The sequence below is a fragment of the Rhinolophus sinicus genome, chromosome 16 (genome assembly GCF_057876585.1).
Source record: "Rhinolophus sinicus isolate RSI-liver-muscle chromosome 16, RSI-T2T, whole genome shotgun sequence".
NCBI classification, from domain to species: Eukaryota; Metazoa; Chordata; class Mammalia; order Chiroptera; family Rhinolophidae; genus Rhinolophus; species Rhinolophus sinicus.
In genome coordinates this window covers 137,700,300-137,719,021 of record NC_142516.1, presented here as the reverse complement: position 1 = coordinate 137,719,021, position 18,722 = coordinate 137,700,300, and the positions used below count along the sequence as shown (strand labels likewise).

Genomic DNA, 18,722 nt, shown 5'->3' with positions numbered 1-18,722 from the left:
GAGAATCAAATTGGATGTAACAACTGCTAAAACAGACCATAAAACAAAATTATACAAAGATTGAAAATAAAAGAAAAAGCAAAGATATAACAGACAAACTCTAACTAAAAGGAAGCTGGGGCAGCAATATTAATAACACATAAAATGGAATTTAGAACAATTAATGGAGAAAAAGGACACTATGTGGCAATCAAGAACTTGTAAGCATTTAACAATTATGCTCAAAATATGCAGAGCAACGATCAGCAATCATGGGTGAAAATTTAATTATCTCACAGAAATTGATATGCATTTGTCCCTAAAAATAGGAAAATGTGCATTCTTTTCCAACACATGGAATATATACAAAATTTTTACAAAACAATGAAAGAGTTTAAAAGTTTAGAAAAGAAATATCATTGGGAATTCTGATTTATGTAGGACTGGACAAAGTATGCATATCGGAGCTCTTGGGTGCAGCTAAAGCATAGCTTAGAATGACATTGATAGCCCAGTTACATTTAATTTTTTACATGACAAAATTAATGAGGTAACCATTTAAAGAAGCTTAAAATAGGACCAATATAATCCAAAAAAAGTATAAAGAAGGAATTAGTACAATTCAGAGAAGAAAATAAAACAAATCAACAAAATCAAAACCTTGTTCCTTGAAAAATAATAAAATACAGCAAGTTGTGGGAAAACTGGGAAAGTTTACAACAAATAGAGGTTTAAAATGAGAGGACCATTATAAACAACTTTCTGCCAATACATTTGAAAACATAAAATAGGAATTTTCTTTAAGAAAGCAAATTGTTAAATTTATTCAAGAAGAAATAAAATGCGTGAGTTGATGAATAACAAAGATATTGACTTTCAGTTAAAAAAAATAAGGAAAAAGTTAACCCAGATAGCAGGCTCAGATGGTTTGATAGGTTTAGCCATACCTTTAAGGAGGAGAATCCAAAGAAAGTCAAAGGCAGAAATGCCCCCAGAAAGGGCTGTGGCTCGGAAGAGCAGTCAAATGATAAGTCCCTCCTCCTCCTCCCTTCTTCCTCCACAAATAAATTTCTATATAATTAAATTCCTAAAAAATTAAGCAATCCTTGCTAGTGACCACTAAAAATTCTAAAGGTGATCAATAAAACACATTTTCCCCTAAGGACTAAATCTTCCATGTGGGGAGTAGGGCTGGGACCCTGCCAGAAATGAGCGGAGCTAGTGGTCTCCATCCATTCACAGAAAGGATATGATTTCCAGAGTGTTGAGCCCAAGCTCTCTCTGGAGGTTGGATGCCATGTGAGCCTTGCCAGGGTAACCGGGCATCCTGGTGGGCCCAGGACGGTCCCAGTTTCAGCACGGAACATCTGCCATCCTGAGAAACCTTTTCCTGCCTGGCAGCCCAGGACAGGGGGTCACCCTAGCTGTGCCCTGGGTCCAGGAGGAACAAGACCTGGATGCCAGGGGTACAGGAGTTGCCACCTGCAGCTGAAGTGGAATGGGGGCTCAACTAAGGGCAGATGCCCCTTTTCCTGGTGCTTCTCTGCCAGGCACTCTAGCTCCCCTAAGAAACCAGGCCTCCCGGGCGAGGACGGTCCCATGTCTCCTCTGTGGCTCTCATCAAAACATTAACATTCATACCCCAAATATGCTCTCTTTACCAATATTATTACTGTGGGCTATAGTTTTCCACTCGCAGTTTAATTCTGTTTTCCTAAACTGCCGTTGTAAGTCCTAAGGGCTTCAGAATTCTAAATTGCATTTGAGGTGCGTATGCCAAGTGCACCTCCAAACACCTACGTTTCAGAAAAGGCACCTCTGCTTTGCAGACTTGGCCATCCTATTCCTGGATTCCCGTACCTGGCATCCTGGGTTGCAGGCCCTTTCTGTCTCTGATCCCCACTCTAGCACAGCATTTGACACAGTGTTTGGGAGGAAAGGTCTCCCTCCCCCATCCCTCTGGGCACTTTGAGGCTGAGAACTTTGCCCGCCTCCCCCACTGGAATGTCAACAGACTGGGAGTGACACCACCGACCACACCATGGTTTCCCAGCCTGGTGGGCTGGCCCTCCTCTGCTTTCTGCTGGGCCTGCAGGGGTCTCCGGCTGCAGGTATGTTGGGTGGTGGTTATCTATAAACCCGGTGAGAAGGGCAGCCTGGCGGTTGGCAGCCAAGCCTCCCAACCTCACCTTTATTCCTGTTCACCACTGTGCTCGTTCCTGTCCACCGGGACCTTCCAGTTCACCAGGAGCATTTGCTGGCTCCATATGATCTGCTTTCCTTCCAAAAAGCAAACAGCACCCCGGCACTTGCCAGGCATTGGAGGAAAGTGCTATTGACGGTGCACGCTTTGGCAGAATTAGTTTTCAAAGACTTTTGGGATCCTGCAGCACTTTCCTGGCCACCAGTGGGGATCCACACTGTGCAGTTGGAAAAGAGCACAGAATCTGGGGCCCAGGGGTGGGGGTGGGAGTGTGTTTCCCTCTCGCTCTGTTCTCCTGGGCTTTCGGCGTGGGCATACTGGGCTGTGCTGTTCTACCACCACTGTGACAAAGGCCACCCTCCCTGCCCATCAAGTGCCCTGAGAGGCCTGAGTGGGGAAACATGGGTACATGCTTTATAAGCTGTCCTCATCGTGACTCCAGTACGGACTGGTGGCCATGGTGGAAACAAGGTGCTCACACTGTGCTCTAAAATCTAGTTCATGCCATCTTTCGAATCCCACGGCAAGAAACTAGCCTGGGATCTAAGTGGTGGCATCACCCATCCTGATGACCTTAAAGGAGAGCGTTTCCTGCTCCCTAGAAAGTCAGTGCAGCCCATTGTCCTTTCTTAGAGCAGGAAAACAGTGACAGTTGGCAGGTGACTTTCATCTGCCTTGTTCTAGCCTCTTTTCCAAATTCTTTGCAATAATCGTGTGTTACTTTATTACCAGACTTGCCTCTGGTTCCCTGAGAGCTTTGTGGTGCAAATTTTCTCTCCTCCGAGGGCAGATGATTCAGCTGAGCTTAGCCGCTAGCCTGTCCATGGCCTCAGGTCTCAGGCCTCCACCGCTTGCCCTCCCCACATGGGCTCCACGACCACCTCCCAGAAACCTCCATTCTTTGATTTTTCCCTCAACTTCTTCCAAACCAGATCAAGTTCCCAGAAATACCAACAGGCGCAACGCTCTAATTTTAAGTATGTGGTCTCCTTCAGCCTGGGTGGCCAGGGATCACCCACTTCCCCCTTCCTCCCCATCCCCACATTGCATAGCCTTCCTACCTGACGCACTCACTCATCATCCTTCTGATGAACAGGCGGCAGCACAGACAGCCTGCCCTTCCTTCCTAGAAACCTCGGCCTCGCCAAAGCTGATCTCTTGCTGACTCAGTTTCCGCATTTGCTTCTGCCTCACCATGCTGGCTTCATTCCGGATTTCCTCTTCTCTCCCTGCTCACTGCACAGCCCCCCAGCAGCACTGGTCACACACAGCAGGATCGGCCAGGGCCCTGTGAGCGTCCCTGGCCTCATCCACACCCTTGACTTCAACCTCTGCATAATTGTAACTGGTCTCAACGTCCTGGCCTCTATTGCCAAGCCCTCTTCTGGGGTGCAGTCCCCATGTCTGCCTGCATGTCCAAAAGAATCCTCAAAGTCAATGTTTTCAATTTGGTCCCTCGGTGTCTTTGCGTGAGTTCTAAGCCTCACTCACCTTCCTTCCTCATAAGCAAAATGGGGACACGAGCTAGCTGCAAGTAACTATGGGGGTCACTGTGAGAGGATAGGAAGAGGCAAGTGCTCAGGAAGTTCCCAGAGGAGGTTGGAGCTCTTTAGTTCAGGTGGCATTGCAGGGGTGGAGAGAAGAGAGGCAGATACTGAAGGTGACAGCTGCAGAATTGTCTGTGAGGGGTCAGATGCCTCAGAGAAACTTGGCTTGGGAGGCAGGCGGGGCTCTTCCCCAAGACCGGGACTCAGACAGGAAAAGCAGACACAGCTGGGGCGGAGAGGAGGGAGGAGGACCTGTATGAGCTGTCTGTGAATGTGCGTTGGTCTGTAGGGATAGAGATCTGAGGTTCAGACACACTTCTAGGTGGAAATACTTGTGCGGGTTCTGGTATGTGGAGGGAGAGCCGAAGCCGGACATGGAGTGAGGTGGCTCGGAGTACCTTTAGAGTAGAAAGAAAAACCTGAAGGCTACAAGAACTCTACACCAGCTGCCAAGGAGGCTGGAGGGGGTGGGCAGAGAGGGGGGAGGAGCCTCAGAAAGAAGCCCAGTCTCAGTGGCCAGGGGAGGCCGTCCTGAGAAGTAGACAGCGGTCAGCAGGCCTCCTGCCACCAAGAAAAGCCTATGGGGAGCCTGTGGCAGTCACGGTAGCTTTTGCTTACAGTGGATCTAAGAGTCAATATAAGAACCTGGGTGGAAGGTGAGGAATTTTTCTTCAAGAGAGTCATCTTAAAGGGAGAGTGAGAGGGTGGTGGCAAAGCAGAGAAAGTGTTTAGGTGAGTTAGGTGGGAGGAAAGAACTGGCAACACTGGGAAGTAACCTGAGTTCCACAAGAGCTGGGAGGAACAAGAGTGGCATGAAGTGAACGGGACTATTGGCCCTTAATGGAGACAAGGAATGCCGGCCGCTCTCCATCTGCCACCCTCAGCCAGGCCACCCTCCGCCCCTCCCGGGAGTCAGAGCAACGCCTGCCTCTCTCTACCCAAGCCAGCCTCTCCCTGCCACCTGACCTTTCTCAAATGCACATAGCATAAGGCCCTTCTCCCCCATAGGACCCTCCAGTACATCCATTAAAATCTTGATAGAATGTTCTAGCCGATGTGTATTTTAATTACAGAAGTTACGCATGTTGATTGAACACGATTTGGAACAGAATAGCTGTTAACCCCCAAAGTTAATTTTTTATGTGCATTCGTTCAATAAATTACATTTACTCATATATACCTTTTTATTTACAAAAAAGGGATTATATAGTAGATATTGTTTTATTATCTTCTTTTTTTCATTTAATATCACATCTTTTTTTTTCTTTTTTGGAGATTTCCCTTATAAATATGTTAAAGAACAAAAATTCAACTGAGGCAATTTAAAGATCCAATAATCGGCTTTATTGTGTGACTCATGAATCGGGCAATATCCCTTCTAGTAAACAGAGAGGTGCTTTGAGAAGTACAAAGTGGAAGGTTTTTATAGGTAGAAACTGGGCAGGATAAGAAAGTTATTAGCAAGAGGAAAAAAGGGCACCTTTCAATAGGGGAAGGGAGGCAGGGGGCTCATTAAGCCGATTATCACTCTAGTGTTAATCAGGAAATTCCAGACTGATTGGCTTAAGGTCACATTTCTGAGAGAGTCAGAAACTGCAGTTAAGTCTTGATTTTTCTGTCCAGGGGGTAAGCCACTCTACTCTGGGCCTGTTTTTTCTTTTCCTTAACAAATGTGTCTCTTACAAAAGGGTAACTTCCACTCAGTTTTCAGAACTTTTCCTGTGTCTGCTATTTCTTAAAAATAATCAGCCTAAAATAATCATTACGTCAAAGAGGCATATTTTGGGATGACAAGTTCTTCCTTTCAACAGCAAGAGCAGACTTGCTCTTCCCTAACAAGAGCAAGTACTACCGTGTTTCCCCCAAAATAAGACCCAGCCAGAAAATCAACCCCAATGAGTCCCTTGGAGCAAAAATTAGTATAAGACCCAGTGTTATGTTATGTTATGTTATGTTATGTTATGTTATGTTATGTTATGTTATGTTATGTTATGTTATGTTATGTTATGTTATGTTATGTTATGTTATGTTATGTTATATAAGACCTGGTCCCATATTATATTATATAAGACCCAGTCCTATATTATTGTAAAATAAGACCAAGTCTTACAATTTTTGCTCCAAAAGACGTACCAGAGCCGACTGTTCGGCTAGGTGTTACTTTCGGGGAAACAGGGTATATCTCGAGTCATAAGCCTACAATCAGAGACAGGTAGAAAATAAGAGTAAACAAACAAAAGGGTCCTAATGGTTTACAGTGATGGGCAGTGTGGGAACAGAGTCCCAGAGAGCGGTTTCCAGGCTCTCGGCCTCACGTGGAAAAGTGCTGGCTCAGGTAGTAGATGGCCATCAGCTGTGACTAGTTGGCCATCAGCTGTTACTGGTTAGCCATTAACCACTGATATAACTGCTGTGGCTAAGCTAGCAAGCAGTCAGCAAGGGGTTGGTTGTTGGCAGAGAAGCATGGATTGCAGAGCCTGCTTGCTGTGTCTCCAACCCAGCGGCCAGCGAGACTATAATGGTATGACTCCTCTATCTATGGATCCATGGGTGTTTCTTTTTGGCCTCACCATATCCTGCTTTCTTATGTGGGGAGCGGGAGCAGAGACCCCGCATGACACCATGCATGACAGGTAGTATGACAATTTTTCTATAATAGCAATTTCATTTCTTGTAACCAAGACATAATGAATCTGGAAAATAAATAAGGCAAATCAAACTACTCCAAATTCAAGTAGAGAAAATTTTATATTATCAGACAATAACTTGTTGACACTGATGTGAATGGCAATAAATTAATATCTAATACTAGTGAAGATGGGAAATGAATGTACCTTTCCCATTTGTGTGTTATTTGTAGCTTCAGATAATTTTTTAAATGCCTTACGGTGAGTTTAAACAATTTATTAGAAAACTTTGTAATGATAAAGTTTGAAAACAATTTAATAATACTGTTTGGATATAAAACTATAATGTTAAATTACCTAATAACTATTTTTTTGTCCGGGAGGAAAATTTTTTCCTCCATCCTTCTAGGTTCATCTGGCTGGTTTAAGAATTAAATTGTTGTGAGACAGATTAACAGGAGAAAAGTGCGTTTAATTGCATATATGGGGGATGGGACTCCATAAGAAAATGAGACCCCAATATCACATCTTCTTAAGCATTGTATTCCTGGTGGCAGGGGGCAACCATCACCTGGTTTTCAGGTTATTGTTAGCAATAGCTCTCCTTATAGCTAGGGTTTTGAGCATGCCTCTGAGTATTTCCTTAGAATAAATTCCTAGAAGTAAAGTGACCAAGTCAAAAGGTATGAGCGTGTTAAATTACAATTGAATGAACATATTGCCTTATCCTTGTACATAAGTTCGTGCCATGTTGTCTTGTCTCCAACCAGCCATAAGAAATCACTCCTATTTCGAATTCAGCCATGCCTGTAGGCAGGAACACTTTGATTCCTATTACTGAGTGGGACGAGACCAGTGTGCATGGTTTCTGTGCCATCTCGGCGTGACAGGTTGTGAATGTTTCATGGAACTCCCATTTCTCAGTCTTCATTACCCAGGAGGAAGCCCAAGGCATCTTGCACAGGCAAAGGCGTGCCAACTCGTTCCTGGAAGAGCTGTGGCCCGGCTCTCTGGAGAGAGAGTGCAAGGAGGAGCTGTGCTCCTTTGAGGAGGCCAGGGAGATCTTCAAGAACGATGAGAGAACGGTGAGTTCTCCCTCTAGGGGGCGCCCTCTGAGCCACCCAAACTGTAGGTCTTCAGGAAGGGAGCTCTGAGACAGTAGGAGTCACTCCTGTGTCTCCACTTCTGTGGTTGTGAGTGCTACGGGCCCAGCTGAACACACAGGTGCACAGCCCCTCGCTTTCTCAGTCACTTTCCTTCCTAAGGATGACTTCACTTTCCTTAGATCTCCCACAGCATTCCATACCTCCCCTCGTTACCAAGATCATCCTCCTCTTTGCAAACCATGCATCCTAAATTTTACATCAAAACATATAGTTTGAAAAGCACACGTGATGTGTCCCTTGCCTATCCAAGGAAGGTCCTCTAAAGTTGCCCCTGCTTCACAGAAGTGAGGCTGACAGAGCAGATGTCTAAGACACTGGCCTAGGTGAGCCTCTCATTGCTGCGCACATGTGGGCACCTCTTCAGGGAAGCTTGAGTGAGGAAACACTTAGGAAACCACTGCTTCTTCCACCTGCCCTTGGGCCATATGGATAGAGTAGTCTTCATTTCTGTTTTCATTTTCTAAAAGAAGTATATTTAAAGTGTATCACATCCCTTTGAATACTTCAACAGGAGTGTGGGTCAGGTTACAATGAGATAAGACCACACCTCACACTCACAGGTCACACACCTCACACTCACAGGACACATGCCCCACACTCACAAGACACATGCTTCATATTCACAGGATATCTCACACCCAACAGGAAGTAAGGCTATTTGAGACAGAGGCTAACATGACCCTTTCCATGCAAGTTAAGAATGGTCATACGTTGCTGCTGTGTACCATAGTTTTCCAGAGCAGTTTCAACAGTTTTAATCTTGTTTTATTCTCACAGCAACCCTGTGAGTTTGAATTTAGTCGACCAAAAGAATCCTCAGGAATCAGTTTTATGGATGGAGCCCTTTGCCGTTCATAGAATGCCTCTACATCCACTACTGACCTTCTCCTCACATCACCCCATGTGTATGGATGACCACCCATAGGAGCAAATGGAGGCTCAGAGAATATCTGTGTCTTGCCCCAGATTCACAACTCAGAGGTGGCAGAGTTGGGGTTAATTGGGGTTGAAACTCAGGTATTTTGACTTGGGAGAAGGATATTTGTGATCTCTGGTGGCCTTAATGACCTGAGGTGGAGATGGAGGATTAGGAAAAACCTTTCTCCCCCAGATAAGCCCAACTTATCTCCAGAGGAAAGTCTGGCTTCCAGAGCCTATTGCCAAAGGCCCCATGTCAGAAGCTCCCAGCCCACCCCACCCACCCCAATTCATCAGTTCATTCCACGGATACCATAAATGTTTGCTTCTTGTGGACATATGTCTCATGCAGCCTCCTCTTTGTTCCCTCAGAAGCAGTTCTGGATTTCTTACAAAGGTGAGTAGGGAAACAGCCCACTTATATCCCACCCGCTAGCCCTTCTCAGCATACTAACACTGACTTATTCCACAGATGAGAACCAATGCGCCTCAAATCCATGCAAGAATGGAGGCTCCTGTGAGGACAATTTCCAGTCTTACATCTGCCTCTGCCCTGACGATTTTGAGGGCCGGAACTGTGAGACAAGTGAGGAATCCCATAGCGTGCAGACAGGGTCCCCGGGGGGCTGATGGGCATGGCCTGGTCAGGCGTGGGCTGGGCTCAGCCCCAGGGGAAGCTTGGTCTAAGTGACCTTGAAGGACTCTGCCAATCTGAGAGTCTTGGATCTGGGGTTCTGAGGTGCCAATTCTAAATCTTGATTGCCTCCTATTGCGTTCTGGGAAATATAAAATTCTTGAGTTCACCGCACTGGGATATTCTGTGGAGAGGGCCCCGATGAGAGTCACTACATCACTGCCCAGTTTCCACATATCCCACCAGCCAAGACAGTGGGGTAAACGTGACCTTCCCTACCTGCTATTACAAAGGTATGAGATATTTTTTTCACCTTCCATATGTTAAAGTAGTGCAAAGTTCAGAGGTCCCTAAGACCATCCTCAAGTTTAATAATTTGCTGGAATGACTCACAGAACTCACTGAAAGCTGATATACTCACAGTTACCATTTATAATAGCAAAAAGATACAGGTTAAAAGGGACGAGGTGCAAGCTTCCAGTTGTCCTCTCCCAGGGCAGCCATATGGACAGTCTTTCATTCTCCAAGGCCAAGTAGGACAAGATGTATGACATACCACCAACCCAGAAAACACACCGAAGCCTCGGTGCCCAGAGATTTTACTGGGGCTCAGTCACGTAAACATGGCTGACCAACCATGTGGCTTACCTTGGTCTCCAGTCCCTCCAGAGGCTGAGCTAATACCATGTGGCCCAAGGCCCCACATGAATCACATTGTTAGACCATCCTGTGTGACCCAAGGCTCTCAGGGAAACAACCTTCTTTTCAGGCAGATTAAATTAAAAGCATCCAACTTACTCATGGTGTGGAGGTCACTTCCCAGCAGCTGAAGGCGAAGGCTAGGCCTCTCTTTGAGCATGGTTAATCCTTTCCCACTCACGTGTACATTCTGATGCTGAATGAGCTCTTTTGGGCCTCAGCCAACTTCTGCTCGAAGCAGAACAGAGGCCAGATAGTGTGACAGACTAAGGAAAGAGGCTTCCTGCCACTTATTTGGGGCTAGAAAGCCTCAGTGTCTTTGCCCAGACTTGGGTGCTCAGCTGTTCTGGTGTGCATTCACTTCTAGGACTGGCCTTCCCGCCAGTGGTCTTGGACTTTCACAGCAAGCCAACCCTGTTTCCTTCACCAAACTGCTGTCTTTCAGAGTCAGGTTGAATCTTCCTCATCTCTGCCTGTCCAAATCAGTGGTTAACCCCGGACCGGGTCACTGGCCACCAGGGCCTGACTACAGAGCAGTCCCTTCTATCTGGCCTCTCACTGGCAGGCCTCTGCTTGAGTTGGACTCTTACTGTCTCCAAGGGATTTTTTGCTTTCCTCTGGCCCTTTCAACTGCCCACCAGCTGCTACCAGGGGTGATAGGTGGAGGCCACTGCTTGCTGGCCCTGTGTCCCCACTGGCTAGGTTGCTCAGACATGAGTGAGCACCCAAACACCGGGTCCCACCTTTCTGGATCAATCTGTAGAGTGGGGTAGTGCCAGGCTCAGTCTCTGTAGTTGGCAGCTGAGCACCACCTTCATACAGAACGCTGTCCCTGGCCCAGGGAAGGTTGGCCACCACCAGACGCCCCTCTCAGGCTGTCTCCTTCTGTCCTCAGACAAAAACGACCAACTGATCTGTGAGAATGAGAATGGAGGCTGCCAGCAGTACTGCAACAACCACGTGGAGACCAAGCGCTCCTGCTGGTGCCACAAGGGGTACACACTCCAGGCCGACGAGGTGTCCTGCGCACCCACAGGTAACAGGGTCCTGCTCCAGGGCTTGTGTGCTGTTTCACTTCCGGATGAGCAGTCACCAATTCCTGCCCTGCCACAAGTTCTCTTCTTGGCTAAACAATGAGACAGGGTGGCATAGCACTAACTGAGCTTCCACCACCTGCTGACCACTGCATGTTCAGAGGCAGGGAGGACACAAATCTGGCCAGGGCAACAGTGGACAGGACAGAGCCTTGATTGCAGCTCCCTGTGTGGGCCTCAGGCCCCCTGCCCATTCTAGGTGGGCCCAGAGGAGCGAAACGAAGCCCCTGCCCCACTTCCAGTTCTCTCTGCCGGGACTCTACACTGCCACACCCCGTGTCTGTACTGACTACAACACAATTCTGGATATCAAATCTTTTTTAAAGGCAAGCACTTTCAGGAAAATTACTCCAAACCAACATCAAACTAATGGGGCTGCAATTCCAAAGCCTGGGGCACCCCTCTCCCTCTGTGTCTTCAGAAGTAGATGTACCCAGCCTGGTCAAAGCAACCTGAAATTCAGCTGCCACCTCTAAACATTTTCTTTTCTGACCCAAGAACTTCACTGGAGCAGACCAAAAACTAAGAGTGGGATCAAAATAGTGGCACGATTGTCTGAGGGGCTGGTTAGCCTTTAGACAGAGTATCATTCATTATTTAGGAAATTCAAGCAGCATTTCTTCCCCTTGGAAAAATTAGCAGAACCCAGTTTCAAGAAGTAGGGCCCTCTGCTCCTGCAACAAAAGCCCTTGCTCCATCTACTCACCCAGCAGCTACCACAAGGGCACTGAGGCGTCCCATAGCCCCAGGCAGGAGCCAGAGGCAGAACCACTGCCTGCAGGGCTCAGAGTCCTCTTCTCACTAGCGCGTTCATCTATCATAAATCCCCACGTCTTGCTGACTTTTGTTTTATACAGTTGAATATCCATGCGGAAAAATACCTGTTCTGGAAAAAAGAAATGCCAGCCAACCCCAAGGCCGAATTGTGGGTGGCAATGTGTGCCCCAAAGGGGAGTGTCCCTGGCAGGTAAGGCTTCAGGGCCCCAGGGTCACGCGGAACTTCAAAGAGAAAGTGGGCAGGTCAGCCACAGGACACCCCAGGCCCCAAGTTACCCCTGCTCACGGAAGTGTTTCAGTGGATTTCCTCTTTATTCTGAGGTCCAGTTGTTGACAACAGCCTCCATTCATCTCAGATTTCAGTGCTCCCAGCAGCACCTCTGTCAGTTTACTTATTCTCTTCACACTGCTTCATCTCACTCCCCTTTTACAGATAAGAAACTGAGACCATACAACTAATAAATGGTAGAGGCAGGATTTGAATCCAGCTCTGTGACCTCCAAAGCTCCATATGGAAGCTCTATCTCCTCTGGAAGCTGAGATTTTTTTTTTCTTTTGTATGCCAGACATTGTTTTTTTGGTTTTTTGTTTGTTTGTTTGTTTTAATTTTATTATTTTTTAAATTACCATGGCTCCACCCCTCCCCCTTGGCAACCATCAACTTGCTGTCCATAGGGTTTGTTTCTGTTTTGTTTTGTTTATTCATTTATTTTGTTTTTTTAGATTCTACTTATAAGTGAGCTCATACAGTATGATTCTTGATCCGTAATAAAGTCCTCCTGCAGGCCAGGAAGCTGTCCCCGGCATGTGGTCAGGTCTGTGGGCCATGGCTCCTCCAGGATGCCTGTCCGCAAGGCTGCCTATGAGCCTGGTACCACTTGGAAATGCAGAGTCTCAGGCCTCTGGACCCACTGGGTCAACATCTGCACTTCATGAGAACGCAGGGATGTGTGCACACTCAAGTGTGAGAAAAGCTGCAACTGAGACCTACAAACTCAGGTCTGAGCCCGAATCAGTGACTCTTCTTTAACCTTTCATTCTGGGACACCCCTAGTTAAACAGTTAAAAATATTTAGAAATAAAAGTATGAGAACCTTGTAGGGGAAATTGGAGAATCGCGGTCATCCTTGGCCTGACCCCAGACTCAGGGCAGCTCCAAGCCTCTCATTTCGTGGCCATCTGGCCCCTTCAGACACTCTCACAAGTTGCGTCTCTTGCTGAGCTCGCAGCCTTGTGCCCTCCTGGCCTCCCCCTGCTCCACCCCACCTCCCACAGCAGTTGGGGCCAGGGTGAGGCCTTTGCAGGCCAGGATCCACTTCTCAGCTTTACAGAACCCTGGTTTTTGGCATCCAGAGGAAGGATCTGAGTTAGACACACCCAAATGGGACCAATATGTTCACCAGAGTCCCCTGTAATTGGGTGGCAAAGCCTCTCCGAGGTCGAGGCAGAGCTGGTCCCAGAAATGGGGATTTCTGTGCCTTTACAAAGGGGAGCTCTCAGGTGGGCTTGCTGGGGGGAAGTGCAGAAGGCACTACTTCCCAGCATATACTCCTCGGGCCTGGCCCCGCCAAGACCTCATGTCTCAGTATCATTTAACCCCCACAATCCCACCCAAGAGATAGGTGCATGCTCACCCCATTTTATAGGTGGGGATACTGAGGCCCAGCAAGATCCAGTGCCTTGCCCACATCAGGACTGAGAGTCAGGTCCAAAAGGCCCAGATCCAGCTTGTTAAAACCTTTCCAGACCACCCCACTCATATCTGCAGCCACAGATTCACTGTCATCCAGGGCAGGGTTAGATTTTAAGGGGGTTTCAACTGACAGGGCCTGTGGCCTTGAGCCTGAAGGTAGCTCTTTTAATCCATCATGGGAGAATTTTATGGTGGCTTTTTATTTTTCTCCAAGAGGCCCAGTAGTTGCCAGGTTGGGTGAGAAGAGGGGCACCTCCTCAGAACCATTTGTCCTGCTGTTCACAACTCAGCACATGAGGCCTCAGATTGGCTGACCCCATTTCCAGTCTCTTCCCTCCCTGGCTGATCCAACTTAACCACAACACATGGTGACCATCGAAAACCAGACCAGGACTGTTTACCAGCTGGTCCATATTACCCACGGCCAGGCCTCCCTCTGGCCTTGCAATTCCTTACTGTCCACAGGCCAACCTGGCCAGAGACAGAGATTCTCCCATCCATCGTGGGAGAATTACTGAAGGGCAAATGTCTCCCTGCAGGATTCATTCAAGGATCCGCTCAGCACCCTCTGTGCTTTTAGGAGGAAGGAAAGAAAAGGAAATATTTATTGAGGGTCCACTGTGTGCCTAGAGCCACGCTCAGTGCTTCACTGTGGTGCTTCATTCACTCCTCACGTGCTCTGGGAGCATCACGCTTGGCCTGATCTTTGCAAATCAAGCATGTTGGGGCAAGCGTGGATGACCATACTGGGAGACGCACAAACGAATCCAGCATCAACAATTTTATTGCCAGGCCAGTGCCCGTGAGCTTCCCCTTCCCGTAGCTACACGGGGAAACAGCCTGCTGGAGCAAAGTTGCAACAGCTTTGCCCAGGAAGGGTTCTGGGGAGGCCCCAGGATTTCAGAAACCATCCTGTAAATGCAGCCCATCCCTGAGGTGCAGGGCAAAGGTGAGTCTCCAAGGAAGGGGATCCCAAGGACAATAATGTGACCTTCCAATGTCTGTTGTGCCCTTGTCAGGCTGCGCTGAAGCTGAAGGATGGCCAGCTGCTGTGTGGGGGAACCCTGATTGACACCACCTGGGTGGTCTCTGCAGCCCACTGTTTTGACAAAATCACGAGCTGGAAGAACCTGACAGTGGTAGTGGGTAGGTTTTTGTCACCTTCTGATAAGAGAACAATTCTTGAGTGATAACAACTCAGGGCTAAGATTCAAGGTTTTGAACCACCAGCTTCCTCAACCAGATGAACTTCTCAAATAAAAAAAAGTGGGCAGCATCTGGACAAACCCCAGTGCTCACAGGGAGCCACTGTGGCCACCGTCCCCTCAGCCTCTTTCCCACCCAAATAAAGACATGTGGGGCGATGCTGTACCCAATTGCCTCGCTTGGGCCAAGAGCCCCAAGGGGGATGCAGCTGCCCAGGGCTCCATGGGCCACCATGGACGGACCTCTGCTTGGTGGATTTATGGGATGACAAGGACCCCCAGAGAGGCCCAGGCCCTGTCTAGAAAGAACTGGGGAATCAGGCACATATAGCTGCCTGGTCCAGCACCCCAGGTCCCAGATTCACCCTCAATTCACACTCTGCATGGAGCCCACCAGTGGCCACTTGGGAAGGCTGCTCTGGCCAGCTTGAGGGTGATATAGGGCTCCACTGCCCCAAAGGAGGTGCCTACCCTATTGAGATGCTGGAAGGGACATTCCCTAAGGCTGCAGGGCAAGGGGCCTGAGCAGTGTTGGTCTCCCACAGGCGAGCATGACCTGAGTGAGGAGGATGGAGATGAGCAGGAGCGGCACGTCGCTCAGGTCATCATGCCCAACAAGTACGTCAGAGGCAAGACGAACCACGACATCGCCCTGCTCCGCCTGAGCAGGCCCGTGGCCTTCACAGACTACGTGGTACCTCTCTGTCTGCCCGAGAAGACCTTCTCTGAGAGGACACTGGCCTTCATCCGCTTCTCGTCTGTCAGCGGCTGGGGCCAGCTCCTCGACAGGGGCGCCACTGCCCTTGAGCTCATGACCATCGATGTGCCTCGGCTGATGACCCAGGACTGCCTGGAGCAGTCAAAATGGAAGCAAAATTCCCCAAAGGTCACAGAGAACATGTTCTGTGCTGGCTATCTGGATGGGAGCAAGGACGCCTGCAAGGGGGACAGCGGGGGCCCACATGCCACCAAGTTCCAGAGCACATGGTACCTGACAGGCGTCGTCAGCTGGGGTGTGGGCTGTGCCGCCAAAGGCCACATTGGCGTGTACACCAGGGTCTCCCAGTACACCGAGTGGCTCCACAAGCTTATGAGCTCGAAAGCACCCTCAGAAGGCCTCTTCCGAGCCCCATTCCCCTAGCACTGCTGTGTCAGCTCCACGGACCTTCCTCTTGTAAAATAAAGCTGCTGCTGTTTGGGCTGTCCTGGCATCAAATCTCATACATTCTTTTGCTGTTCTTGGAGTGGAGAGGAAGGGAGGGAGAGAAACAGAGAGACTGCAAGAGAGACAGAGAAGGAAAGATAGAATGAAAGAAGGAGAGACAGGCCCAGAGAGGAAGAAAGAGAATGAAGGATGGAGAGAAAGATGGAGAAAAGAATAGAGAAAGACCAAGATGAGAGGGGTAGAGAGAGAGGGAGAGACAGAAAAACTGAGGGGAGAGATTCTAAAGAGGTAGAGAAAGAGACTCAGAGATTCAAAAAGATATACTGAGAGGGAAATAGCGAGAGACACATGGCAGTGGGCCAGGGAGACAGGAAGTGCTGCCATGGAGACAGAAGTGACCTTGCCTACACATTTCTGCTTCTTCTCAGGACCGACACAGCGGAGCTGTGCACGCATGTGTTCAGTCAGTGATGTGTGCTACTTTCTGAGGCTGTCTTTTAACTTTCACCTTTTTTCTCTCTTATACAACTATTTCATCTTCATTTCAGATAAATTAAATTGGAAGCATCATCCATTCACCTTGGTGGATATCATTCCAGATTTGTTCTGTGCATGTATCTTTTACCATAAAAATGAACTACATTGAACACTCTATACACCTGAAACTAATAACAAAAATAAAATAAAATAAAACCCTTGTTTGGAATAACTCAAACTCTAGCATCTGGCAGTAAAAATGTTCTGATCTAAATAAATAAATAAATAAATAAATAAACAAACAAACTAACTGGGAAAAAAAACCACTCTCCATACCATTTGCCATTTGTTCTCCCCACAACAAACAGCTGAATCTCCTTAGTGCATTTTTTCTGGCTGCCTGCCTGCCATTCATAGATTGTTTACATTCATTTCATTGAGACCCTGGTGTTTATCATCAAGCTGTCTTTTCTTTCACAATTGCCCACATAACTGAAATGGGAGGCTGCTTTTTTAAACTGAGAGCTCTCTGATGGATTTGAGAAGCTATTGTTCCCACAACCCTGTAGAACTGGATGTTTCCTTCCTGCCAAGGCCCTCGTTGATGACACTCTTCAAAGAGAGGGCCAGGGACGCTCCACAAAATGCAAGTTTCCAGGTCCTGCCTAGGTCTGTGGGATCCAAGGTGGGTAGGACCAGGTGAGTTACATTTTTATCCAGAACCTCAGGTAATTGTGGGCACACTAAACCATAGGTCTTAGGTGAGAAGGAAACAAATGATCAAAGTTCAAGTGGGTCCCACCTGAACTTGGTGAAGGTGGGTGGAGCAAACCCGGCAGGCACCCGCCTCCCTCAGGATATGACTGGAGACAGCTAGTGGCCTGGCCTGTGCCTGGAACACCAACGGTGTTTAACACATGTGAGTTAGGGTGCCAGCACTTGCTCTGCAGAACAGTCAAGTCATATTTTGTTTAGAGGAGACCAGGGTCTGCAAGCTAATGCTGGTGCTGAGTGCTAGCCACCTGGTTTTGTAAATGAAGTTTTATTGGGACCTACTGTTCCTTTACACATCATCCATTGCTGCTTAAAAGTGCATCATTGAGGGGTGGTCAGATAGCCCAGTTGGTTAGAGCACGAGCTCTGAACAACAGGGCTGCTGGTTCGATTCCTACATAGGCCAGTGAGCTGCGCCCTCCACAACTAGATTGAAGACAACGAGCTGCCGGAGGGGCGGCCAGATGGCTCAGTTGGTTAGAGCACGAGCTCTCAACAACAAGGTGGCAGGTTCAATCCCCGCATGGGATGATGGGCTGCGCCCCCTGCAACTAAAGATTGAAAACAGCAAGTGGACTTGGAGCTGAGCTGTGCCCTCCACAACTAGATTGAAGGACAATGACTTGGAGCTGATGGGCCCTGGAGAAACATACTGTCTCCCAATATTCCCCAATAAAAAAAAAATTAAAAACAAAAAAAGGCTACTTTCAAAAACAAACAAACAAAAAAAACAGGGCAGTATTGAGTAACTGGGACGGAGACTGGCCAAAGAGACCATCTGACCCACAGACCTAAAATATTCACAATCTGGGTCTTTACAGACAAGGCTTGCTGCCCTGGTCAGGATCTAATTTTTAGGGATCTCACCAAGCGATGGCATCTGCACTTTAAGAGACCCGACAGGGCCAGACCTCCTGGCGTCAGTCTGACTCTGACTCTTTCTCTTGGCCAAGCCGCTGACTCTCTGTGTGCCTTGTTTTCTCATCTGTAAAACGGGAGCCCACTGCGATGCTTTTCAGGAGGATGAAACCGCTGCACATGACATGAGACATCTGGGAGCACTCAATTATGTCATCATGGACAGTAAAGCCTATTTGCAAACACCCAGATGTCCTCCAGCTCAACAGCTCAGCTATAGACATTTAGGGGAAATTCTGCAACCAAAATGTGAGAGGTCTCAGGAGGAATGAGCCCAGCGAGTCTCTTGTTTCTCTGGAAATGAAAGCAGTCTGGACCCTCTTCCTGGGAAAAAAAGGGGGGGAGGAGAGATGAGGTCCTGGAAAAAAGGGGGGAGATGGGGCTGAAGGGGCCAGGCCAGGAGACCCCCAAACACACATTGGGTTAAACAGAGTCCTGTGTATCACTGGCTTTGCCTCGGTTTCCCCAGCTATCAATGGGACACAGGCCCTACCTCAGAGAGCTGTTCGTAAACATGGGTGCCAGGTGACATCAGGACAACACTTGATGTACTAACCGTTAGGGATCATGTCCATCTTTCTGTGAGTGGAGCTCAAATCATTTCCCACTCACCAGGGGCTGGGGACAGGCAGGGACTCACACAGAATATGGCCTCCTCCCACATGCTAAACATGCCCAGAGACATCATCACAGCATAAATTGACCAGGTGAGACAGGCCCAAGACACCAACTGCGGGTTATCCCTGAGGACCAGGCTCTGCACATCACAGTGATCACCCCCAGGTAAAGACCACCCTGACCTCAGCCCCCAGAGCAGGAGCATTTTGGGACCACACTGATTCACTC

The 18,722-nt window shown here is 48.1% G+C and overlaps 1 protein-coding gene across 2 annotated transcripts; it reads left to right on the top strand.

The window, feature by feature from the left end:
* The first annotated feature begins 1,958 nt into the window (after nucleotides 1-1,958).
* F7 (coagulation factor VII) lies at nucleotides 1,959-15,763 on the top strand. Of its 2 annotated transcripts, none has more exons than XM_019746603.3 (8): nucleotides 1,959-2,090; nucleotides 7,281-7,441; nucleotides 8,813-8,837; nucleotides 8,913-9,026; nucleotides 10,669-10,809; nucleotides 11,725-11,834; nucleotides 14,357-14,483; nucleotides 15,088-15,763. In XM_019746603.3, the coding sequence occupies exons 1-8, from the start codon at nucleotides 2,021-2,023 to the stop codon at nucleotides 15,681-15,683; spliced, it is 1,344 nt and encodes a 447-aa protein (XP_019602162.2). In that variant the 5' UTR covers nucleotides 1,959-2,020; the 3' UTR covers nucleotides 15,684-15,763. The 2 variants fall into 2 exon arrangements, with proteins under 2 accessions (XP_019602162.2, XP_074185649.1); XM_074329548.2 differs by lacking the exon at nucleotides 1,959-2,090 and adding an exon at nucleotides 6,176-6,250.
* Nucleotides 15,764-18,722: the final 2,959 nt, after the last annotated feature.

Coding starts and splice junctions, on each gene's coding strand:
- F7 (XM_019746603.3), top strand. CDS start 2,021: ATGGTTTCCCAGCCTGGTGGGCTGGCCCTCCTCTGCTTTCTGCTGGGC. Junction 2,091..7,280: donor GCAGGGGTCTCCGGCTGCAG/GTATGTTGGGTG, acceptor CCCATTTCTCAG/TCTTCATTACCCAGGAGGAA. Junction 9,027..10,668: donor GGGCCGGAACTGTGAGACAA/GTGAGGAATCCC, acceptor TTCTGTCCTCAG/ACAAAAACGACCAACTGATC.